At 59.1% G+C, this 24,528-nt stretch overlaps 1 protein-coding gene across 3 annotated transcripts; it reads right to left on the reverse strand.

Annotated features, from left to right (window-relative positions):
* Window positions 1-1,764: 1,764 nt before the first annotated feature.
* RNF157 (ring finger protein 157) lies at window positions 1,765-23,259 on the reverse strand. Of its 3 annotated transcripts, none has more exons than XM_069032521.1 (20): window positions 23,028-23,259; window positions 17,640-17,758; window positions 14,458-14,546; window positions 13,829-13,975; window positions 13,165-13,282; window positions 13,002-13,068; window positions 12,802-12,845; window positions 12,367-12,414; window positions 12,029-12,100; window positions 11,369-11,528; window positions 11,078-11,190; window positions 10,558-10,796; window positions 10,363-10,471; window positions 10,055-10,166; window positions 9,435-9,634; window positions 9,237-9,302; window positions 8,765-8,813; window positions 7,164-7,274; window positions 2,527-2,689; window positions 1,765-2,049 (listed from the first exon to the last, which is right to left on the reverse strand). In XM_069032521.1, the coding sequence occupies exons 1-20, from the start codon at window positions 23,113-23,115 to the stop codon at window positions 1,839-1,841; spliced, it is 2,325 nt and encodes a 774-aa protein (XP_068888622.1). In that variant the 5' UTR covers window positions 23,116-23,259; the 3' UTR covers window positions 1,765-1,838. The 3 variants fall into 3 exon arrangements, with proteins under 3 accessions (XP_068888622.1, XP_068888620.1, XP_068888621.1); XM_069032520.1 differs by having other exon boundaries at window positions 1,968-2,049; window positions 2,527-2,567; XM_069032519.1 differs by lacking the exon at window positions 2,527-2,689 and having other exon boundaries at window positions 1,850-2,049.
* Between the last annotated feature and the right edge of the window lie 1,269 nt (window positions 23,260-24,528).

Below are 24,528 nucleotides of genomic sequence, written 5' to 3' on the forward strand. Positions count from 1 at the left end.
GGCTGCTCCTGCAGCCCTGGGGACACCGCTCAGAGAAGCCAGAAAACCCTCAGGGTCACTCCTAGGACCTCCTCGTTCTGCTGGCAGCCACAAGCACCGTTGCACCTTGTGCCAGGGTGCCAGGCCAGCCGTCCTTGTCCCCTTTGAAACCATGAGGAAGGTTGGGCTTTGGTAGACGAGGTGACCCTGGAGCATCAGCCCGATTTTCTCTCCCCTGCCCAGGCTGGAGACTTAGGGAAGAGATGGCTGCCGTGGTTTTCTCAGCTCAGCATGATGGGGAACCTCCAAAGCTCTGCCTGTGCGGTGCTGGTGGCTCCTTGGGGCTGGGACACCCAGCACGTCCCCAAACAGGGCACAAAGCTTGTCCCCGCCACATCAGCCCTCCCTGCTGCTTGCAGCTCCCACCTCACGTGCCACAGGATGGCATTTTGGAGTTGTCACCCCCTCACATCAAGCACCCAGCACTGGGTTCCCAGGGAGGAATTTGGGAGCTGCTGAGCTTACAGGAGGCACAGCCAGCCCAGAAGAGGGAGCAGTGGGGATGGCCGGCTCCAAACCCATCTCTGGCAGGACCCACACTGGGGCCACAGAGCAAGCAGCCACCATGGCCCTGGCTGTGAGCCAGGCAGAGAACACACCCCCCCCAGCCCCCAAAAGGGCTTCAGCCCTCTTTAGGAGCCACAGCCATCATCAGCATAGCCCGTGCTCTGTCGTGGGGATGGCACTGGCAACCTGCTTCCCACACACACCCCTCCAGGGACGCTGCCCTCAGTGCATGAACATCTCTGTGCTAAGGTGGCTCTGAAACGCAGCTGCCTCCTGCAAAGAGGAGGTGGCCTTTGCTACCACAGCCGTGTGACAAAACCAGGTGGGGAAAAGGGAGGCTCAGCTTCCCACCCTGGGCTGCCCCAAACAGCTCCAGAGCCCGGTAGATTGGGATGCAGGGTCTGATGCTCCTCAAAGTGGTTTCTTACTGTCCCTGATGCTCTCTGGAGTGGAGCCTGGCCTCTGCCAGTGGCCCCCAAGGTCTGTGGCTTTATCCCTACTCCTTTACAATCCCTGTGTGTCTGCCCCTGGAACAAAACCCGCTTATGTTCTCAGCCCAGTGCTGGCCAGAGGGGTGGGGATGGAGATGGGGGGCAGCTCCCACACCCTCATCCACCCCTTGCTACAAAGTGTTATGGGGAGGGCAGGACGGGTGGGATGGGGGGGACACTTTTGGCACTTGTTCCAGAGAGAGGGCGCAGCCCAGAGCCCTGAGCTCACAGCAGGGCGGAAGACAGAGAGGATAAATTATCAATGCCCCAGGGGCTGGGGACAGGGCTGGGGGCAGTACCAGGTCTCCTGCCCACCCCTGCCACCCTGCTCCATGCCCTGGGGAAAAACAGCCTCGGGGCCAGGGCCAGGAGCCCAGGTGCTGCTCAGGAGGAGAGCAGAGGGAGGGGAGCTCTGAGGGCACCATCGCTGCCAGTGCATTAATGGGGACATCCCACGGCATGGGGACAGCCCACGGCAGGGCAGGGGCATGGGCCAGCCCCCATGAAAGTCACCAGCTCATGCACCGAGGATGCCAATCCCAACACTCATCCTTTAACCCACACCCCTGAACACCATCCTCCCATTGTCCCCCCCCACCCACATCCCAGAACCCCCTTAGTGAGGTGACCCTGTCCCGTCTGCTCCACACGTTGGAGGAGAGGAGCCTGGGGGTGTAAGATGACCGGGGGGCACGAGGAGAATGGGAAGGTGCTAATGGATGGGGGGGGGGGGGGGCTCCAAAGTGACATGGCTTTCAGCCCCCACGGAAAAGTCGAGGTTACCGTCTTTTCTTTTGAAAATCAGTCCCGGTACAGCCGAGGGGTGGCGGTGGCGATGCCCACGGTGCCCGGACACCGGGGTCCCTCTGGGTGGGCAGGGGGTCTGTGCCCCCGCCGGGGCTGAGCCCTCACACGGGCAGGGCGGCCGCTGCCTGCTCCGGGTCCCGGGGGCCGGGGGGGCGGCGGGGCCGGGTCTGCTGCAGCCCCACGTTGTTGTTGGCTGCCTCTGGGCCTGGGGGGAAAAAACGGGGAATTAGGGGCTCCCAAAGCCCACTGCTGCACTCGGCTCATTTTTCCATGGGGGATGCGATTTACTGTCCCAAAGTAACTCCCACCTCCCCAGCTCCCCCGTTGGGTTTTGGCTGCAGCGAGGGCTGGGGGGTGCCTGCTCTTACCTCTCCAGGCTGGGGGAGCCCCTTAAACCCCCAGTTTCTCAGGAACGCTGAGGGCCGAACGGGAAGCACAGCACGACCATTTGCTGGGTTTAAACAACCCAAACGAAGGGGGCTGCCTGTGCCCCCTCTGCCCGGCGAGAGGCCACATGCGGGTGCCCTGTGGGGCTGCAGGCCAGGCACAAAGCGATGTTCCCCTGGCCTGGGCAGTGAGGGGGCCGCCAGCAACACCGGAGCAAGGGGTGACAACCCAGCGCCAACCCCCCCGGGGGATGGGGCACGAGGTGGGCGCAGCTCTGGGGGTCTCATGGTCTCACCTATTCCTCAATGTTAATGGGGCAGGAGTCCGGCACGGCGGCTGCGTGGCAGGAGAGACCAGAAGGCACATGGTGAAGGTGGGAGCGGAGGCGGCGCGGGGACACGGGGACATGCACACCAGCGAGCAAACGGGGTGACCGGGGGGCCTGGGGGTCTCACCGCCTGCGAACGGGTCCGGGAGGGGGCCGGGGAGCTGCTGCCGGGCACAGGGTGAGGGGTCCCCATGCGTGGAGCCTCCCAGGGTTTCGTGCCAAGGGGAACCGAGGGGTGGACATGCTTGTGGTGCTGGGGCAGCTGGGTCCCCCATGCCTCCTCTCCGGCTGCAGGCTCCCAGTTCAGGCAGCTCCCTCCAGCTGGGGCAGGGTGATGGCAGAGCTCGGCCCGTGGCTTGTGTCCCACCACCAAACCCATCAGAGGCTGTGTGCTGCCCTTAGGAAGGGGGTGCACCCCTACGGCAGCTTGGCTGCACCCTCCAGCGAGGTTAAGCCCTGTGTCCGGAGCCAGAGGGACTGTGTGAGGGCATGCCAAGGCCAAGGGCTGAGGCTTTCTCAGAGGGGGAGCAACAAAATCCTGCTGCCTGCTGATTTATGGGAGGTGACAGCTGCCATTTCGACTGGCTTTTCATGGCAAGCTCAGGCTGGAGAGCGAGGCATGTTAAGTCTGCAGGTCCCGGAGGGGATGGATAATTAAACAGGACCGCGTGTACATGCACATGGAAATCCCATTAAGAGCTTGATATTGCCTAAGTCACTGCAATGCCCCAGTGCAGAGACCCAGCTCTGCTCAGTGCACCCTTGCGAGGCTGCCGAGGAGCAGGGCTGGGACAGCAGGGCATGCTCTGGTCCTGGAGCAGGGTACCAGCCCTGTACCCACCCACCTCCCATCCCCTTGTGCTGCTGGAGGGGTCTGCCCTGCTGTCAGCAGCTGGCAGACCTGCCCTGGGCAGAGCAGCTCCCAGACTCCATCCTGGTGAAACCCAACCGGTTCGCCCGGCCCACTGCTCACAGCTCGGAGCATCTGCGGCTTTAAACCAGCAAGAGCCCTGGTTTCAGGTTTTCTACAGCAGCTCCCCAGCCCTCCCCCCTTGGTGCCAGCTTTTCTGGCAAATGCCTTTCCTCAGTTTCTCTTTCCAAAGCTGCTTTTGCCACCCTGCCCCCAGCAGAGGCTGTGGCCGTGGCCAGAGGATGCTCTGAGCCCTGGGGACAGCCCCTGCGACCCTCTGCAGGATCCACACAGGGACACAGATCTATAGGTTTTAGTTAAACCTCGTGTCCTAAAATCCCTGGGATGTGGCCTTTTGCCTCCTCCCAAAGCTCTTTCCCATCAGATTGAAATCTGCAGAGATTTCAAAAGAAGCTTGGAGGAACCACGTCCCACACCTTCATCCATTACAGAGAGGACAAAAACATCATTATCAAATGTCACCAGCTTGGAGACTGTCCTAGATGTGGACTCTTGAACACCACAGATCTCAAGGGCCAGCATGCAACTGCCTTCCCTGCTATCAGTGAACAGGGCTGTCACACACTAGGTACAGGCCTTTAGAAATTTTAAGAATGATACAGCCAAAACAAACCCACGAAATATGGAATACCCCCAGTCTGTCTCACCATGAGCCTAAACGACTGTAAATTTAAAGACACAAAACTGATCTGAACTCCTTATGATATAGAAGCTGACTGTACCCTAGAGGGTTTAAGGGCGCCCACCATACCCCCCCCAACTGCTCCAAAAACTTCTCAAAAACCTATAAAATCAACTCTGAACATTTCAAGGTCAAATTGGTTGAACAATAACAAATACTGCTTAATCCTAGTCCTTAAAGAGGTGCAGACCAATGTTTCTGCTATCAGACCAAAACATTCACCTTTTACAGGTACCTCCTCCACCAGGTGGTTTTCCTGGCTAAACCAGAGGCTGTTACCTCGCACATCTAACTGATATATTGGGAACTGGAATTGGGGTATTGAACAGTATCAGTCTTGAAACTCTAACTGATCAATTGGGTGCAACCATTAATAACTTGGACACTACAGATCAGCCCTTAAAGCCTTCCTTAGCCGCTCCTGGAAACACTCAGTGGTCAGCTTCAAATATCAAAAATATCCAAATGCTATTGACCAGCTGGCTGATGCTCTGGGAATTGCTCAAAGCAAAGTGTCTTCAGCACTCAGCTGTATTCCAGCTCAGTTGTGGCTACCTCTACAGTGCTGGGATAATCATAGAGTGGGAAAAGGGACTTCTATTCATTGAAATTTGAAAGGACATTTCAATCCTGGCGGTTTTTACTAAATTTTCTTATGTCCCCATCACTAGTAAGGTCACAGCTTTTGTCTTAGCAATACATAGTGCTCCTGTACGTACCAGGCACCAAATCCTTGTGGTAGCAATCAGATTAGATCCATTGGAGCACTGAGCATGGGCTCAGAACAACCATACATATGCATGGCAAACCACTGCTGTAGACGGTCGTGTGGTGAGAGAACGACAGGAAGCAATGTGAAAGCAATACTTTGCCAGCCCAAGCTGTGTTTGGACACAGAGCTGTGTCTATCATTTCGAAACGTCTCCTGATAATGACCCTGGATCCATCTCAGTATCCACAGGACAAGGGTCTGTATGTCTTAGAGCCCCTTGTGACAACTTAACAGTGGATGACACCAAGACCCAGCTGTGTAACTGCTTGAATCTGTATTTGTAACTTCACCTGCAGAGCAGGGTGTGACTTCAGCTATTCCCTACCAGAAACTGTGCACCAGAACGGATGTCAGATGTGTTATATGACACTTGGTCTCCAACCCTACTGGAATGGACATTACCCTGGTTAAAAACTGCTGGAACATCCTGATCCACACAAACTGATACAACAACTCAAAAAGGAAAGTCAGGCAACAGTGATCACTGTCCCTTAGGATGTGGAAAAAATGCCTTGTGTCCTACAGAGAGTGAGAAGGGATGGAAGAACATCATGTCTGCCATTCCCAGGGGACCATGGACAGCCCCAAAGCCCCCACTCTGCACCTCCTCTGCCCCTGGTCCCAGCCCGAGGGGCAGCCCTCTGCTTTTCCACACAAATGCCAAGGCTGGATCACCCCACTCGTGCAGCACAGCTCATGCCGAGGGCTGCAGCTGCCAGATACATGGACAGGCGTGGTGGCCAAAGGATGGAGAGGGCATCCTTGGCTAGGCTCAGCCCAGGGGCCAGATCCTGCACCCCAGCCCAGGCAGGGGACAAGGCCAGTGCACTCATCACAGCAGAGCAAGAATTTGACCCTGTGCCAGAGCCATTTGGGCTGCAAAGCTCCCCCTTCCTCATCCTCCCCCCGGCACAACCAAGAGGGATGCAGTCAAGGATGGCTTTGGCTGGTGCCACAGACAAGGGGTGCTTTGCCAGGCCCTCCAGCAAAGCAGAGGTGCTGCTGGGACACCCCCAGCTCCCTCCCCAGCCCCCCAGGCCGGCAGGGCTCAGCCAGCTGCTGACAGAGGGTGATGGAGGGGACACAGGGCTTTTGTGGCAGGCACCTGTTCCTCCCCAAGAGCCTCAGCTGTGTTTCTCCAGCACAGAAACCACCAGGAACAGGCGAGGCAGCAGGAGAGGAGGCTTTCCCAAAGGAGCAGGGGGAAAGAAAGGATTTCCCCTCCCTCCAGTGGGTTTCACCCACCCTCTTGGCTCTCCAGCACCTGCTGCAAGTCTGGGACCTGCCACAAAGTCAGCTGAAGGGGCAAGGCAGGGGCAGAGTTGCTTCCAGCTTGTCCACAAATGTATTGATGGAGACCCCACGGACGGTGTGGTCTTGGCTTTTTGGCTCGTTTCCCCACGCACAGGTTGAGGAAGCTGAGCCTGCAAGGCTGGGCAGGGTCCCCTGCCCACTGCCCCCTTCCACACAGGGGCCAGGGGTCTTCAATACATTTGTCACCTTTGGGCAACTCTGGGCAGGGAAGGGGCACAAGCGTGGGTGGAGAAAACCGTGTTGGCACAGAGCGAACATGAACTTTCACGCAGACGGAGGAGCCTGGGAGGAAGGAAGAAAAAAAAGGGATGGAGAGAGGCTGGGAGGAAACAAAAGTGGGAAGAGGGTGAGGGAAAAAGCATGAAGAAATGGGAAAGACGGATGAATGTTGGGGCTCTGTAGAATGATGACCTGAGCTGACACACCCCATCCCCCTGGCCTTGGAGGAAGAGGAGGATGAGGCAGGCAGCTCCTGCTGTACAGCTGGACGGCCTGTGGATCACATCCCAACACAAAATATTGCTGTGCCCACCACAAGCCTGGACCAGGCTACAGCTGTGCCACACAACCACCTTCCTAAGGAGGACTGGTGCCCCCTGGGGTGCCAGCAGCCCCCTGGCCAAGGGACAGAGAACCCCAGCAAAGCAAGTCTGCAGCCCCCTGGGGACATCCCAGTCCGGACAGGCCACCCTGACCTATGGGTGGTGACGTGTCTGGTGCTCAGCCCCACAGAGGGGCGGGTGGAGGGGTGCAGTGAGGACAACGTGGCGGGGATGGCAGTGGCCAGGATGGTGGGAACGATGGTGATGAGAGAGGAAGGATGGATGCGAAGGGCTGGGGGGATGCAGGGAAGAGTGGAACTGTCCCCCCCACCCCAAGTTCATGTTCAGCAGACGGCCACTCACCAGGTAAGCAGGCCTCAGAGCACAGTTTATTGTCCAGCGCTCTCACGTGTGCGATGCCCATGTCATTGTTATTGTCACACCTCAGACCGAGGAAAGCGCCTGTCCTCGGGCCTGGAAGGGAGTTAAGGCAGTTAACGCCGCGGCCGGGCTGGGGCTCGACGTCGCCTTTTTAGCACTGGGGGGTGGGATTTCTGGGGCTTTTCCTCTCCCCTCCCCAGCCTCTTTCAAAAAAAAAAAAAACCACAAACAATAATGAGATAAAAATGATGCATCTGTGTGGGACTGGGTGAAGAGTGGACAATAACGCCTGGGCACAGCCCGAGCTGCTCCTTTCCTCGCACCGGCCGCATCGGAGGGCAGCGGAACAGCGACGATGCGGCCATGGGCACACGCATGAACCCGCCCAGGGTTCAGCCAAACCTTCCCTCTGGCACAGCCAGGCCGTGGTGGCACCCATCACCTCCTGCAGGAGCCTCTCCAGCACCAGCAGTGCAGTGAGAGCTGCGTGGATGCCAGGAGGAGGCAGTAGCTGGATGCGTGGGGCAAAAGAAGCCGTAGCCAAGCTTTTGCAGGGGGGGATGGAGGCTTTTGGGGATGAGGGAGGTAACTCTGCTTCTTAGCATCACTTCTGCAAGAGATTAGCCCCCAGGTTCTTACCTGCATCCATCAGATGCAGGTGACTGAACCTTAGGAGGGATGTTCCCAAATATGCCAGTAGCCCTGCTGAGAACAGGCGCAGGACTGCGTCCTAAGGAGAAAGGCCATCCTGCTCCCAGAGTTGTTGGGATGCCCATGGATGCCCACCACAGCCCTTGGTTGCTCCTATTTGTTACACTTGAGTCTCCCCATCAGCCTGAGCCTCTCTACAGGTCAGAGGCCACGATTTGGGGATGGGTGTTCCATGGGTGTTCCTGCTTTCCAGCTTGGCTGAGAGTTCAGGTTGGATGGGGAAATAGTTTTGGCATATTTTTGCTAAAAAGAGACTTGGAAATGTGGGAGGGGGCACACTGTGGGCCTCCCTATTGCCCAAAAGCAATCCAGGGCTGTTGGTGGCCAATGGCATGGAGGTGACCACCTCTTTCCTTGGCTATCTGAGCTCAAGGGAGGAGGTGAGAGGAGCCCTCGATGTGCGTGTGTTGACTTAACACATTGAGAACAGGCCAAAGAAAGTGAGGAAAGCATCCCAGAGGGAACAGCTTTGCAGCCCCTTCCTGTGGGAATCAGCCCAGACACGGATTTCTACAGGGCAAAGTTTCAGAGATTTGAGAAAACACCTTGGCGAGGGAAAAAACACAGAGAGAGAGAAGCCTCTTTCCCACTTGGCTCGTTGGAAAAACCATTGGATCCTGCACACCAACTGCTCCACGTCCCACACTGAGCTCTCTGGGTCCCCATGCCTGGCTGGCTCCCCCCGCCCGCTGCTGTTCAGCCCACCCGTGGGTGTCCCTGCTGTGGCAGATGTTTCCCTGTCTCCAGCGCCCGCAGAGTCCCCCAGGGCTCTCCCTGATGGCAGCAGGGAAGCTGGGGACAGCACAGCACCCCCTGCTCACGGTGACAGCGAGTTGAAAGTGAGGGGACAACAACGACCCAGGGCCTTTTACCGTCTTCCTGTGTGGGAGAGGCGTCCTCGTCCTCCAGCACATCGTTGCCCTGTGGCACAGGCGAGAGGCAGCGAGTGTTAGCCTGAGGCTGTGCCAGGGGCTGTTCCCAGGTCCCTTTGGGGGAACATCCCTGGCCCTGGGGATTCCATGGATCAGGACTGTCATTAGGGCACAACCCCACTGCCCCATCCATCCCCAGGGCAGCCTGCAGGGACATGGATGTGTGGGCAGCCCCTTCCCCAGCCCAGCCCAGCCCAGCCCTGGGGGAATGTGGTGCTTCCCTCTCCGTGGGCACAACTGGGATCCCCCCACGGTGCTGGGTGACACCACAGCTCCCAGCTGTGGGCACAACTGGGATCCCCCCACGGTGCTGGGTGACGCCACAGCTCCCAGCTGTGGGCACAACTGGGATCCCCCCACGGTGCTGGGTGACACCACAGCTCCCAGTTCCTCGTGGGATGGTTGTGGTTACCTCGGCATCGCGCTCCTCGGCAGAGATGCTGACAAAGTTTAGATCCGGGGACTCCACAGGTGTTGACTGTAGGAGGAAGGTGGGAAAGATGGAAGGAAAACAAAAAAAGTCCGGTGCCAGTGGTTTTGGAGGAGGAGTTACATCCCATATGGAAGCTCACCAAGCTGGGCACCACCACCACCAACCCCCAGTCCCTACCTCTCCGTCAGACGCTGTGGCGCTGGCGGCCTCGGGCGAAGGGAGCACGTCCCCCTCCTCCTCCTCCTCTTCCTCCTCCGTGCCAGGGGCGATATAGGAGCCAGACATGGAGGACACAGTGTCAGTGCTGAGCTGGGAGTGCTGGCTCTGGGAGGAGGCCATGGACATGACGGACTGAGCCAGGCTGCTGCTCACGGGCTCTGGGAGAGAGCACGGGCTGAGGGGGCTGCTGGACTCCCCCACACACTGGTGGGAGTCACAGCACAGCACCCACTAATGGCAGAGGGGCTAATGAGGAGGAGTGGGGTGCAGAGCAAGGGCTGGCTGCATGCCATGGAGATGTGATGGGTGCAAAGCTGCCAGCAGCAGGACCCCAGGGCTGACAGCCCCCCCCTTCCTGGGTCTAAAGGGTGACAAAGCAGGCATGACTGGTGGCCCCGTGATCCCCATCTCCAGGTGTATGGGTGACAAAGCAGAGGTGACGCTCTGGGGCTCCATCCAATGTCCATGGCAGGGTAAGAAGGGACCCCTCTTTGCATCCCCCCACAGTGTGACAGTCCTGAGATCACGATGCCACTCTCCTGCCTTGCCAGCACCTTTGAAACCCCACCATGCTGTACCTTCTGGGGATGAGATGGTGGAGGAGAGGGGTGTCCCAGTGCACGAGGACTGGTCAATGGCTCCTGATGATGACAAGGTGAGGTTTTCACTCTCTGGCGTTGCACCACATTCCTGGAAGAAGAGCCCATGGGGAGGGGATGGGATAGGGGATATTCAGCATGGATGGCCCATCTCCTCTAGGCATCCTTATGGATGGAGAAGAGCCAGGAGGGGCAACCCCAGTCAGTCTCTGGTCCCAAGGCTCCCCCAAATCTGCTGCCCCCCCAGTGCCTCAACTCCTCACCAGCACGTTTTGGACAGTGCTCACCTCCTCACACCGGGCTGGGGATCTCCTCCTGGAGACCCTCAGCTCTGACTCAGTGCACGACTTCTCATCCTCCTCTTCGGGCAGGATAGAGGAGTTCTGTGAGATGGACCTGGCCAAAGGGGCAAAGCAGAGGGTTTCACCCCTGCCCACAGCCCCCAGACCCCCCCAGACTCCCGGACCCACCCCAATACTCACTTGGAGATGCTCTTCTTCAGCTTGAGCCCCGGGGGACCACAGTCAGGCAGGCGCTCGAGGGGTGACAGGGCCCTCAGGGGGGGCAGGGGGCCATCACTGCCGTAGGAGGGCAGGGTCCCCATGCCCGGGGGGTCCCCCAGCGCTCGCAGGGGCAGCGCGGCCGGCGACGGCGTCAGTGGCCCATTGAGGGCCTCCAGCAGTGACACCACCTCGTAACCCGGGGGGATGTTCTCCGAGGACTGGGGAGAGGGGGAGAAGGGGTGAGGATCCTCCCTGGGCCATTTTGCTGATCCCCTCACTCCCAGTGGGATCAAGGTGCCCCAGGGAGAAGCTCAAACCTAGAGAATGAACACCCCGCCAAATACCTTTTTTCTCTTTTTTTTGCAGTATCAACCCAGCGTTTTTTGCAAGATGAATTTGCACTAAATAAATAAACCCTGTCCCTCACAAACACACAGATCCCCAAACCTCCCCACCCCGCTGGAAGACTCCAGGGTCCCACCTTCAGCCAGGCACTGACCGAGTGCTCCTCGGAGTCGGAGGTCTGCGAGGCGATGATGGGGTTGAAGCTGGTGGGCGAGAGGGGGCCCAGCTTTTTCCTCATGGCTCGGATTTGAAGCAAGGCTCGGAAAGCTGCGGCAGCGGGGAACAAAGGGAGGGATGAAAACCAGGCTTTGAAGGGAGACCCGTCAAAAAACGACACCGCATTTCCCAAGGGGGGATAGCAGGACTGCAGAACTGGAGGGTGGCAGATGCCAGCCCGTTCCCAGAGATGCCAACCAGCCCACCCAAGCTCGCCCCCGGCCCTTACGCAGCCTGCAGATGGGGCAGTTGTTGGCCTGGTAGCGCAGAGTGTCGGCGCAGGTGTTGCAGAGGCAGAGGTGGCGGCAGGGCAGGATCAGGGTGTCCCGGACGTCCGACAGGCAAACCACGCACTCGGCGCTGTTATCGCTCACCTCGTCCTCGGCCACCTGCCCCAGGGACAGGAGGGAACTGCTCAGCCTCGGGGGTCCCCAGCCCCCGTGGCCCCAGGGTGGGTGCTCTAAAATACTGGCTGGGTGCTCCAAGAGGGTTCTGCCTGTGTCCATGGGCTGCTTGCTCTTGAAATGCCCCGCTGGGACCTCATTGCTCCTCCCCAGGAGATGAGGCCAGAGGAAACAGAAACCCCAACTCTCACCCCAACTTTTACATATTAGAGCAGAACATAAGGCACATCTCATGCCTTGAGCCACATGCTCCCCATCTAAACCATCACTCTTCCCCCAAGGGACCACAAAGGACGGGGGGAAAAGCTCAATCCTTCAGTTTTCTGCCTCCAGCAGCACAAAGTGTCCCCAGGCATCACCAGTTCCGTGTTGTGCTGCAGCCTTTTGCCCTGAGCACATTTCAGTGGCCAGACCTGTGCTAGGGGAAGGGAAGAAGGGATGAGGGAAGACCCCTGGGATGAAGGCAGGGGGATGCAGGCACAGACCTTGGAGTCCTGCGTGTTGTACTTGTTCTCGATGCCGTAGATCTCCTGCAGGAGGTAGCTCACTCCATCCACCTGCAATTCCATGGGGAAGGGGTGAGGAGCAGACACACCTTGCCCACAGCCACTGCGGCTCCCAGCCCCCTCCTTGGGCCAGCCCTCCTCCCCCCACCATCCAGGTGTTCTCTTTGCATTGATAACCTCAAAATTGCACTCCCTGGGAGACAGGGGCAAGGCTGGGACAGGCATGGAGCTTTTGGGTCTCCCCAGAGTCCCTGAGTGCCTCCCCTGCAGGGTGTGCAGGGTGGCTGCCACCACCTCGGGGACACCCCAACACTCACCACTTGCTTCTGCTTGAGGGGCTTCACACAGAAGGTGCCATCGCTGTGCTGGAGAGGGGAAAGAGCACATTGGTGGGCACACCTGGGCTGCTGTGCTAGAGCACCCACCCACCCTGTTGCTGTCACTGCTCCCTCCTTGCTCCCAACAGGCCCATTTTGCAGGAATTCTGGCTTTTCCTGACAGCCCAGCACCAGGTAGCTGTGGGAGGTCACACACATTGCAAAGCTGGAGACTTCTTGGAGGAAGGAAGATGGAGTTGAGCCCAAAGGCCTCAAAAAGGGGGTGCTTAAAATGAGGGAATAATCCCAGAATTTGAGGAGCAGCCCAAAACATCCCCAGCCCAGCAGCACCTGATTCCCAGGGATTCTCCAGGCTCTTGTACCTGGTGGGTGCTGGAGGTAGGAGGGGGAGGATGGCGCCAGCTTGGCACTTACCTTCTCAAAGGTGGCCAGCAGCACGTGGCAGTGCCCACTGTGCTCTGCAAGACACAAAGTGACATGCAGGGCTCAGGGGACACGCAGGGGGATGGGCAGAGCCATGGTGGCAGTGAGGAAAAGCAGGAGGCTCTGCCCAGCTGGCATCACAATGCCAGCAAACTGGGAGAGCCCATCCCAGCAAGGAACACCCTCCTCACCCTCTCCTTCATCCACCACCGCCTGCACCACCATGGGATAAACCTCACGGTCCAGGTCGAAGCCCAGCTGGAGAGAGACAAGGGAGGCTTGGTGAGATGGAACAGTGCTGAGGCTTCACTTCCCCATCTCCATGGGATGATGTTGGGGGCGGGGGGGACCCACCTCCTCCTCGCTCCACTCGGAGGGGTCGATGGTGTGGGAGGGCACACAGAACTGCTGGCACACCCCCCGCTTGTAGTGCACCGTCTCCGACTGCAGGCTGTTGTCCCTGGGGGTGTAGCTGTCCCGTGGAGAGAGGACAGAGTCAGGGCACCACAGGTGTCCCCACACTCCTCCTGCTCCCCCCTCCCGATCACGGAGATGCCAGAAAATGGGAGGGGTTGTGTGTGCGTCACCCCTCCCAGATGCCTTTTAGGGCTGAGGTAAGAAGTTCTAAAAAGGGCTAAAATAATCCACAGGGTGAAAAAAACACAGGGCAGCCGACACAGCACAGGAGGGGACAGGGACAACTCCACAGCCAACCTGGAGGGGTTTGGGGGGGAGTCAATGATTTCCCCTGGCCTCTGTTCTGACCTGAAGGTAAAAAGAGGGAGCAGGACGGGGCAGGGAAGGACATGGCAGGGGCTGGCAAAGACCTGGTGGTGGCACCTGGGGGAAACAAGGAGCCTCCCTCCAATCTCAGCACCACCCTCAGCTGTTTCCTGTCCTGAAGAGGAAAGGTGCTCCAGGGGGAAGGCTCCACGTCCATGAGGCAGGGACACATACCAGGCTTGGGTGGACACAGGCCAGGCTGGGGGGTGACACAGGCCTGGCTGGGGCCCCTCACCTCGCTACCCCATTGTGGAACTCCTCGGTTGCCTGGTAGTAGATGGTGATGGCCACACGGGTGTCCGTGTCAAAGGTGAACTCCACGTTGTAGTGCACCTTGGCCTTGCTCACTTCTTCCCCTGGGGTCTTCACCTCCTCCGAGCACCTGGGGAGCACAGAGGGTCCAGGAGACGGGCCTTGGGGTGCTCCAGGACTGATCCCCTCAGCACCAAAAGGGGCTGCTGCCCTCCATCAGGGGACACTGAGGCACAACAGGAGTGCCCGGCATGCCCAAGGTCACACCTGCAGGCTGGGAAGTGCCGCAGACGGATTTCAGCCGTAATCCCGAATCTCACGGCCCTGCTGCAATCCCCAGCCTCCCTCCAGCAAAGCCTTTGGAAGGTGGGGGAGGAAGAACAAGCAAAGCACTTCAAAGGCAGCGCTAAGCTCCTTTAATCCTGCGGCACTGCCTGTGCTGGCATGCGGGAGCCGGGAGGGGAAGGGCACGTTTGGAGAGCAGCGGCTCATCCCCTCCATCCATCCGCCCTGCTGCAATGAGAGCAGCCCCGTGCCCACCATCCATCCCCTGGGAGCACCCAGCAGGACCCTCCCTCCCCGTGGCTCAGCCCTGTGGGCACCCAGACTCACTTGACGAGGCGCAGGGTGTCCTTGCGGATATTGATCAAACTCCTGAGGGTCTTCACGGGTTCCTGAGGAGGTGGAGCAGCGTAAGGGAACTAGGATGAGAGAGACACCGGTGAAGGCAGACGCACATGGGGGGGCTATGCTGGCTGTGGACCCCCCAGTGACCCAGCCCCAACACCCTACAGAGGGAATTGAGGTGGCCTGGGCATCCTGATGGGTGCTGAGCTTTGGGTACCAGGCAGCACGGTGACAGGGACATCCCTCCACAAACAGCAAGCCCAGAACAGCAGGGACAGTTTCACTGGGGAGGGGGCACACAGAGGGGGGCTGTTCCTTGCTCCTTTGGCTGGAGGATGAGGGGGATGTGGGGCACAGGGCAGGTGGCTGCTGATGGATTTTTAGGCTGCTGGATGAGGCTGGGCAGAGAGAGGCTGCAGCTCCCTCGCTGCCCATCAGCCAAGAAAAAACAGGCACAAGTGTCCCTGTTTCCTCCCTGTGGTGGATGGGATTTGGGTGGTGGGATCCCTGCATCCCACTGCTCTCGTCCTCTCCAGGAGGGGAAAAGGGCAGCAGAGTCATTAAAGTGCTGCTAACAAACTTTTTTATGAGTCACTAAACGTGCACCTGCAGAATCGAGCACCTGCAGAGTCACCCATTGCAGCTGGAAGGGAGAGAGTGAGAACAGGCTCCAGGCTGGAGCTGAGCCATGTCATGACATGTTGTGCTATGTCGTGATACATCCCCTGTATTCAAACTAATGCAGTCATCCAAAATCGATTCTTTGCACCTCACCCAGCCAAACCAGCCCTGGCAGGGAGAGCACCCATGGGTGTACCCCTCACCTGCTGCAGCAGCCAGGGGTGGGTGACAGAGAAGGGAAGGGGCAGCCGGGTCCCCTGGGTGCCACCCACAGGGGCCGTTGGGCTGGGCAGGATGGGGAAGTGCCACAGGCAAATTTTGTGCTGCAGAAACCACTTCAGGCTCTTTCACTCCCACGTGTGAAGAGCACTTTTTCAGCGTGGTTGGATTTTTTTTTTTTTTTAAATTAAATTTTACAAGCCAGATTTTGCACATCAGAAAGGGGCCATTCAGAGGATGTTTTGCATCTCCTCACTTTAAATCAAGCTGAAACACAACATAAAAAAACGGGTAATGGTTGCGGTGAAGTTAAGAGTGTCATCCACGTGCCTATAGCAACACTTGGTGCAGGCCAGCTTCTCTTAAAGTGAAATAAAGACCACCCTCAAAAGTCTGTCTTGGGGTTTTTCTACAAGCAGACCCCAGCAGGTTTGCGTGGGCAGGGAAACCCAGTGCCACATTTCAACAGTTCCCGGCTTCCCCCATGCTCTCTGTGTGCCTCCAGCAGCTTCTCTTGCTCCTCAGCTGCATGGTGGCAGCTACTTAAACCTGCAACGCCCTTCCCACCCCCTTGGGAACCTGTTCCCAGCTGGAAAATCCAGATTATCATGTATCCATGGAGGGGAGAAGCTGCACAGCCTCCGGCTGCCCTGCACATCCCTGTGGCAGCAGCGCTGTTCATAGCTCAAAGTGCTCTGCTCACAGAGCACTTGGGACACAATTTTTCCAAGATCTCCTGACCTTTGAACCCCAAGGAACCCAAAATAAATCCCCCACCAAAAAGCAGTGGCCATCTTTAATATTTCCAGCCCAACCAGGGCTCTCACAGAAGGCCAGAAAGCAAAAGTATCGCAGCCAAGAAACACCAGGACAGGACTTGCAGGCAGCATCAGAGAGGCCCAAGTGTTGCCTGGACACAGGCTTGGACCAGAACCAACACAGATCCATCCCAACTCCTCCCCGAGCCCCCCAAAACTGGCCTGACCCAAAAGTCCAGCCCCAAAACTCCCCCTGCTCCCCTGGGAGACGGGATCTTGGTCACAGCTCTGCAGCCCAGAGCCATCGGTAATTAAACCAGAGCAAGACAATTTAGCTCATGATGCTGTATTAATTCTCTCTGCTGTTTCCAAGCTGTTCCTTTGCCTTCCCTGCTGCTCTGCTGTCAGGGCTGCTGACATGGGAACTGCTCACTGGGCAGTTTAGAGGCTCTTACTGTAATCAAGAGGATTTCTCAACACTCGCTGCTGGAAGAGACCCTGAGTGCTGACTTCTCATTTTCCAGGGAAGCGCAGAGGATGGAGGGAAAGGCTCTGCCTTTGCCCACCCAGTGTTCTTGGGCTTTCTGGGTGCTCCTGGCCTCGGCTCTGCCGGGATCCCTGCTCTGGCACAGCCCAGGGCCGGACACTTCCCTGCTGAAGGAGTGCACGATGCTGCCAAAACACTACCAAAGCCAATTCCAAGGAGGAAAAAGGAACCTTGCTGGCAGCAGGCAATGCTCGAGAGCTGGGCCAAAGCACCAGGCAAGTTTATCTCGACTTAACAGAAAAGCTTTGGTGCCTTTGAAGTCCTCACTCTGAATCTTTTTAATACTTGACCCCTCAAATGCCACCAGGCAAGAGGAGTCCTACTGCTCCAGTCCCACTGCTGAGAGGCACCCCGGCGAGAGGGGGACATCCCTCCCATGGCTGAACCCCTGCTCTCACTTCCTCCCTTTCCAAAGGCAGCAAGCACAAAAACCATCTCCAGGAGCCTGGGATGTAGGGAACACCAGCCAGGTTCCCTCGTGCCCTGAGACCAGCTGGAGCTGGCAGCACCCAGCACTGCAAAACCCACCCATGCTGCCCTCAGCCCCAACATACCCTAGCCTTTTTATTTCTATTTTATTTCTTCCCCTTTCTTGCTAGAGCTTGGGCAGTAATTTTATCTGTTCCTGTCCAAGCTACTCCACTACCCTGCACCACACCAGCACCTCTGTGTCACATCCCCCACCATGTGCCCTCCTGTCTGGGATACAGCTCCTGGACGAGATGGGGAAGGCAAGAGAAAAAGCAGCTCTCGGAGAGGGAATGAGAAAGAATTTGGATTAAATCAGCCCAATTCCCTTTCACCAGTAGTCCCCGATGGAGGACAGGCTGCAGCAGGAACCCAACCCTTCTATCAGCCATCAGAGAATCCACTCAGCCCGCTCCAGGCGGGCTTGGCAGGCTCTGCCGGTGGAGGGGGACAGCCGGCAGCCGTGCACCGCACACCCCGTGACACACAGCCACCACCGGCACACTACCTGTGCTCCGGAGCCCCCCCAGCCCCGGGTCCCCGCCGGTACCCACCACCACGGGCCGGTTCCCCAGGAAGTTGAGGTCGCTGTTCTCGCCGAAGAGGTACCCCTCGGGGTGCGTGGAGTCGAACTTCTCCCCGCCCATGATGAAGTGGTTGGCAAAGTAACTCCCTGGAATGAAAACACAGCGAGCGCCTGAGCGGAGGGGGAGGAGGGGGCTCCAGCCGGGCGATGGAGCGGCACGAAGCCACCAGATCGATGGCTCGGGGGTGGCTTTGTCCCCAGGGTCACCTTGCTGGGAGTCTTTCTGGTTGAGCTCACACGATGAGAGCCCCCAGGCAGGCAGAGGCTGCCCAGGAGCCACACTCCCTGCCTGCCCTCCCCTCTCCCTGCCCGCTTCCCACCCGCTTCAGCACCACGTTCCAAGCCTGGGCACAGAGCCGGGGAAGGAGAGGCTGGTGCAGGGGCCCAGCCCCATGGCAGCGCTGGCCCTGGGGGCTGCTCCATCCGTGGGATTTAACGGTGCCTGCTCTCCTTTCCCTCTCTGGGAAATCCCTGTGAGCCCCCGTACGGCCGGAGCCACCCAAGGTCACCCTGACCTTCAGCCATCCCCGCACTGGCAGGAGTGGACGGATCCTGGTCCGTGAGGAAGAAGAGGAGATGGCTCCTGGGGCAGCAGAGCAGAGCTAATCCTGGGCATAAACACCAGCTCATGTCCCGAGGAGGCAGGAGAGGCAGGGGCACAGCCTGACCTGCCAGAGAACCCAGAGCCCTGCGAGCCCTGGAGGAGCCGGGCTGGCTCCCAAACCCCAGAGAACCCAGAGCCCTGCGAGCCCCAGAGGAGCCAGGCTGGCTCCCAAACCCCAGAGAACCCAGAGCCCTGGAGGAGCCAGGCTGGCTCCCACACCACAGAGAACGCAAAGCCCTGCGAGCCCCAGAGGAGCCGGGCTGGCTCCTGCACCCCCAGGGATGCTGCCGGGAAGGGCAGCATGGACCAGGCACACAGCCCCCAGAACGTGCAGGGCTGCTCCTGCCCAGAGCCTGATGTCACAGATCTCACGTGCCACCCAAGGCAGTGTGTCCACAGCCAGACACTGCCCAGATTTGCTGCAGCTGCCACCAGGAAGGTGGGCAAAGCACAACTGAACCAAGTTCTGTGTCAGTTCTCAGCCTGCAGCCTTCCCTAGGAAGGGCTCACCTGCAGGAGGGAGGATTTTGGGGGCCTGTAGACCCTCCAGGAGGTCAGCACCTGCCCTGCAGTGCTCCACATTGGCCTGATGAATGCTGGGCAATGACCATGGTCCCTTCTTCCCTCACAGAGCCAAAGCACCGGCTCCTCGCCCCGAGCTGGGAGCAGCCCCCAGGTCAGGCACTTCTCCACTAGAGAAGAATTTCCTCCCAGCCCGGCCAGGAGCCAACTGGTGCCTGCTCCTTGTCCGTGAGATCTGGGCTGTGTGGGGACAGCACATTGTGGCACAGGAACTGCCCAGGCAGGAGGGCTGGGACTTGAGGTGGGAAAAAAAGGAAAGATGGACAGGGATGGGGCAACAGCAAGGGGTGAGCAGAAGCACCAGAAGTCAGTCAGACATGGACACAGTGTCCTGCATCCTGACAGCCACAGAGACAGGGTCTGGCTTATAAAAACCCCAAACCCACCAGCACAGATCCATCTGCACCCCCCCGGGGAACACCCCAAACCCAAACATTTGGGAACCACAGATAAAGGAGCTCAAGCCTGGGCTGCAGCTCTGCTTGTGGGGACTGAGGTCAGAGCTCGTGATCAGCTTCCAGCAGAGGCAGGGACTGTCCAAGGCTGGATCAGGCTCTAATACTGCACTTAAAACCCAAAACTGAGCCCAAAGCCCAGGGGGAGGAGTAGGGGGGGATCTAACTCCTGGGCAGGAGGGATGAGTGGGGTCACACAGCTCGGCCCCAAGGCCCCGTGGTGCAGGGGTGCCCGGATGCAGCAAGCCCGTTAGCGAACGTCAACCATCAATTATTGATGCCTGCTGCTTTCAGGTCCCATTTTCCATGTACATAATTTATAGGCAGCTCGCCTGGAAGGACTCGGCCACGTGGAAAAAAAAAAAGCCCCAAGAGCAAAGTGCCTTCGGAGCTGCCTGCAACAGCACAGGGAGAATGGGGCCATGCAGAGCTTTTCCTGACACTGACTTGGAGCAAGAGCAGGAGATGGCAAAAAAATGACATTTAAACAGGGAGAAAAGCCACCCTGGCACTGGGAAAAAGCTGGAAAATGGAGCACAGGCTCTCTGTGATTGGCCCAGCCACAGTTTAGTGGGTGCTGGGGGCTCCTGTAGGATGGGCAGAGCAGGTGAGGACCATGCTGCCATCACCCAGTCTCCCTGCAGGGGTTGGGAGCATCCCTGGGTGCTGCAGGCTCCCAGCACATCCCCCAGAGGCTTCAACTCCCTCTTGACAGCAACAGAACCAGCTCTGTGCTCCCTCCCAGCAAAGGTCCTCCTTGCTGTTAAACAAGAGGCTTGAGTCATGCCAGGCTTTTCCAGGGAAGAAGCAGCACAGGAAAGCCCAGGGCATGGGCAGGAGCATGTCGGTGACTCCCTGGACACGGCCGAGTGGCAGAGGAGGGAAGCACCTTCCCAGCCACCTTATTATGGGCTGACTGTAAATCCGACGCCTACTCCCAGGGAAGGAGAGCCTGTCAAGGACAGGCACATCTCGGGAAGGGCTGTGCAGAGCGGCTGCTGGGAAGGAGGAATAAACCCAAATTGCCTGAGGTTCTTGGCAAAAAAAAAGTCTTTGTGTCCTGCACATCTCCTGGCACCAGCACATGGGACACCTCTGGACCAGCTGCCAGCTCCTTTTCCCCGTGAGTGCCAGTGCTGCCACCTTGTCCAGGTGAAGGAGAAGGGTGAGGACCCTCGTGTGTCCCTGTGGCTCTGGCATGCAGTGATGCACGTCCTGCACTGTCCCCCAAGCCATGGCTGCCCTGCTGGGCTCCGGTACTGCAGCCTCTGGCTCTCCAACGTTACAGCCTCACTTTCCAAAGCTGCTAAAACAGAAAAGCTCATTTCCAGCTCATCCCCACGCTCCTGGTGAGGGAAGCACCGGGTTGGCACAGCCTGCGGTCAGCCCAGACGGGTGGCCACGGCACGGCGCTGGCACAGGGACGCCCCGTGGCCGCGGGTGCCAGCACAGGGTGCTGTGGAGGGCTGGTTAAAGGCTCTGGGTGCTTCTGCCCATTATTTAATTCCGTGCTCTGAAGCGGGCGGCCAGAGCCAGTGGCAGCCGGAGCTGACGCCAAACCCTGTCCACAGCACTGCTGCGTCAGCCCTCGCCCACCGTGGCTGTGCCACCACCTGGGGTTGTGCCCCCAGGACTGGGGGTGTCACTGCTGGATTAATCCCTGTGCTCCTGCCCCCAGCCAGGGCCCTGCTCATAGTCCTGTGTGCCCCAGGGGAGCTCGGTGCCAACCTCAGCCGGGGACAGGGGCTGAAAGCTGGAGACTTGCCCCAAAAGCCATCCCAGTAGCCAGGCGGTGAGCTCCATCTACAGCCCCCGCTGGCTCTCGCTCCCAGTGGCAGCCACGGAAGTAAATCCCAGCCTTTGTTTCAAAAATAGTGGTTTAACTAATCCCATTGACACCCTGTCTGGAGGGGATGGGACCCCGAGGATGGGGAGATGCTTAACTGGGACAAGACACAGCTGCCCTATTCCCACAAGCTGCACTGGCCATCCCGAGCGAGCCCACAGCCCAACAGCCAGAGCCACATCCACAGAGACAGGGAAATGCCCAAGGGTCCCGTGAGATTCCCCTCCAGGACCACGTTTCTAAAGCCAGGGGCTGTTTCCAGGTGGCTTTCGAGGTGAGGGAAGAGCTGCTGCCACAGAGGAATGGGCTCCGCTGCCCAGCACGTCCTCCCTCGGCTGCCGGCAGCACTGAAGGCAAATCCTGCTCGGATTAAAGGCAAACCAGCCATAATCTCCCAGGGCCACCAGCCTGCCCTTGTCCCAGTGCAGATGGCTGTGCCACCTGGGCACTTCCTGCTCCTCTCCCCGAGGACCCTGGGCAGCACCAGGACCATCCCCCCGCAGCTCTGCCCAGACCCCAGCAGTGGGACCAGCCCTGCCCGGGCTCTCCCTGAAAGCTGGAGTTAAGCCTGGTGACCTCTGCCAGCTGAGATGAGTTTGGAAGTGCTCAGCTGGGTGCACTTGCACCCTCCACCCCTTCATACCCAGGTATTTCAAGAGTCCCTAAAAAAGATGGGGTCCCAAGGGAAAAACTTGGAATGCACGGAGACACCGTCCCTACAGAGAGCAATCCCATGGATGGGGTGGTCCAGCTTCACCTGGCATCAAAGTGACAGAGGCCTTGAAACCACGTAAAAAGGGGAGCTGGGGGAGCCCTGCGGGAAGCCAGGCTGTCAAGGATCAGCCATCTCCAGCCAGCTGTGCAACCTATTTTAGATTAAAATTTAAAAAAAGAGGCAAGCACGGCTTTTCAGGACAAGCACAGGGTTTGTGTTGACTGTAATTCTTCCTAAAGAGGTCTTTAGTTGTAATTAGCGAGTAATTTGTCACAGCGCTAACGATCCCAGCGTTTTCCTTATCCTATTAACTACCAAAATAGTTCCCTATTAATAATATTTAGTGCTGCAAGGATCCTGTGCAATCTCCTCACATGCACGCACGGTGCTCCGGGGCATCACCAACCGGTGCCGGTATTTTTGCGGCTCCGAAGCGCTGCCCACCCAAGAGCTGGACCCCATCACCGCTCCCTCCCCGGCGTGCCCCCCTCGGACCCCCGCTCAGCCCGGCCCTTGCGGGGAAAAGTGAGGCACAGAGGGGAGGGACGGATTCTCCAAGGTCACGCACAAGGTTTGAGACAGGGCCGGACTGGGGAGAGGGAGATGCATCACCAGCAAGCCTCGAGGCAGGGACAGGAGCCGGGAAGGCGACGGCTCCCCACGGCAGCGGCTGGGGTGCTACGATGGGGCAGAGCCCTGGGAAGGAGGGATCCCCTCCAATCCCTCCCACCCCAGCCTCCCTCATCCTCCCGGGAATTTAAACCCAGGATTTTGCCGAGCAGCCAGCATCGGAGTAACCGGCTATAAAAAGCGCCTCCGGAGCCCGGTGCCGCAGACCGCGGCTACAGAAATAATTATAACAATAATGGCATTAAAGTCGCGTCAACTCAGCCAAGTTTGGGAACACGGGTGCGCTGGCAAAGGGGAGCCCGGAGAGGAGTGACCCCCATCCCTCCCGCGCCGCACTCACGCAGGGTGCCCCGCGCCAGACCCAGATTTTTAGGGTGCCCTCCCCGTGCGTCACCGTTTGCTTTGGGGTGCGCAGGGTCACCCCCGCCCGCAGCAAGGTCGTGCCCTGCGCCCACCCGGCTCGCTCCCCTCTTTCCCTCCCCATCGGCGGCACCGGGACGCGAGACCCCCCCCCGGGGGCTCACCGGATTTCGGGGGGTATCTGTAGACGGAATTAGCGGGGATATCCACTTCCTCCACCCCTGCGTTCTGCCGGCTGGTCAGAGCCCCCATGGCCGGGCCGGGGCTCAGCGGGCGGGGGGCGGCGGGGAGTCCTCCCGCCCGGGACCGGGACGGGGGCCGGGACCGGGGCTGGCGGCGGCCCCCGCCCGCAGCATCCTCCGCTCCGCTCCGCTCTGCGCCGCGCCCGGCGCCGCCTCCGCGGCACCGCGGGGCTGCGACACTCGGGGCGGGGCCGGCATCGGCCGGCACGCCCCGACCCGCCCCGGCTCGGTCCGGCTCGGTGGTGGGGTGAGGGGACGAGATGCTGCCGCTGCCTCCCCAGTGTCCCCCACCCACCCAGCGAGGTCCCCCCTCAGGTGCCACTTAACTGTCCCCCCACAGTGGCACACGCGTGCCCACAGTGCCACCCACTGCTATCCCCTGTTGCCTCCAGTACCTCTCAGTGGCCCTCCTCGCCATCATCTGCCACCCTCAGTCACCCCTCAATGACCTCTGTCCACCACGGCCCACCCTCCTCCCGTCGTCGCCGAGCAGCAATGCCAGCTCAGGGACCTCCAGGGACAGACTGGGCATGGTCCCTCTGTCCCTGTACCCCCTGCCGCTGGCGTGTCCCCTGGGAGAAGGACAAGCCCCCCACTTTTCCCGACAGATCACAGCGGGAAGGAGTTGGCGCAGCTGTTGGCACAGGGACTGATCCCCTCCAGCAGCACTTCAGGGGTGCACAGCACTGGAGATGGGGCAGGTTAAAGCCCCGCTCCATCTTCCCCATCCTGCCTTCCCAGCGCCGCTCCACACCCGGAGCAGCTGCATCCGCCGGGCGCAGCCGCTGGAGGCAGGGAGCTGCCTGTCCGCTCCAATGCACCCCAACAGATCCCCCCTCCCAGTTCCCCCAGCCTTAAATTATTGGGAAGCACTGGTCACCTACTCATTTTCCACTTGGAGCTGAAGAGGAAGGATGGACCCTTTGACCGCTCGCTTAAACCCGCCGGTGATTAATTAGTCCGGCAGCGCCAGTTAGTTGGAGCATCACATGATTTTGATTTGAGTTGATAACACGAGTGCTATAAATATCAAACGGGAGATGTGCAGGGAGGCGGATCGGCTGCCCTGATGTCCTCGGCTACTCAGTGGTGACGAGCAAAGGCCGTCCCCGGGACTCCCCCCTTTATCCCCTCCCTGCAGAGGGACACATGGATCCCCCTCCCCAGCTGCTTCCTACCCACACAGCCCCAAGGGCAGCTGAGAAAAGCCAAACCAAAGAGCAGCCCGGGGTGGCTTTGTACCCTGTTTGTCTGCCTGTCACTGTCACACCGGGACCCACATTCCCAGCAGTGACACCATGTCCATGCTGCTGGATGTCACACCTGGGCTGGGTGCCAGCGGCAGCACCGGCTGAACAGGAGGATTTAGACTCCGTGATCTTAGAGGTCTTTTCCAACCTAAATGGTTCTAGGAGGAGCCGAG

The sequence above is a fragment of the Aphelocoma coerulescens genome, chromosome 18 (assembly GCF_041296385.1).
Source record: "Aphelocoma coerulescens isolate FSJ_1873_10779 chromosome 18, UR_Acoe_1.0, whole genome shotgun sequence".
In the NCBI taxonomy this organism is placed as follows: domain Eukaryota; kingdom Metazoa; phylum Chordata; class Aves; order Passeriformes; family Corvidae; genus Aphelocoma; species Aphelocoma coerulescens.

Excerpts from the sequence above, each read along its gene's own strand:
- RNF157 (XM_069032521.1), bottom strand. The coding sequence starts at position 23,115 with ATGGGGGCTCTGACCAGCCGGCAGAACGCAGGGGTGGAGGAAGTGGAT. Across the intron at positions 13,069-13,164 it reads CCGAGTGGAGCGAGGAGGAG|CTGGGCTTCGACCTGGACCG; the intron begins GTGGGTCCCCCC and ends GTCTCTCTCCAG. Across the intron at positions 11,191-11,368 it reads CTGCCCCATCTGCAGGCTGC|CTTTCCGAGCCTTGCTTCAA; the intron begins GTAAGGGCCGGG and ends CCGCTGCCGCAG.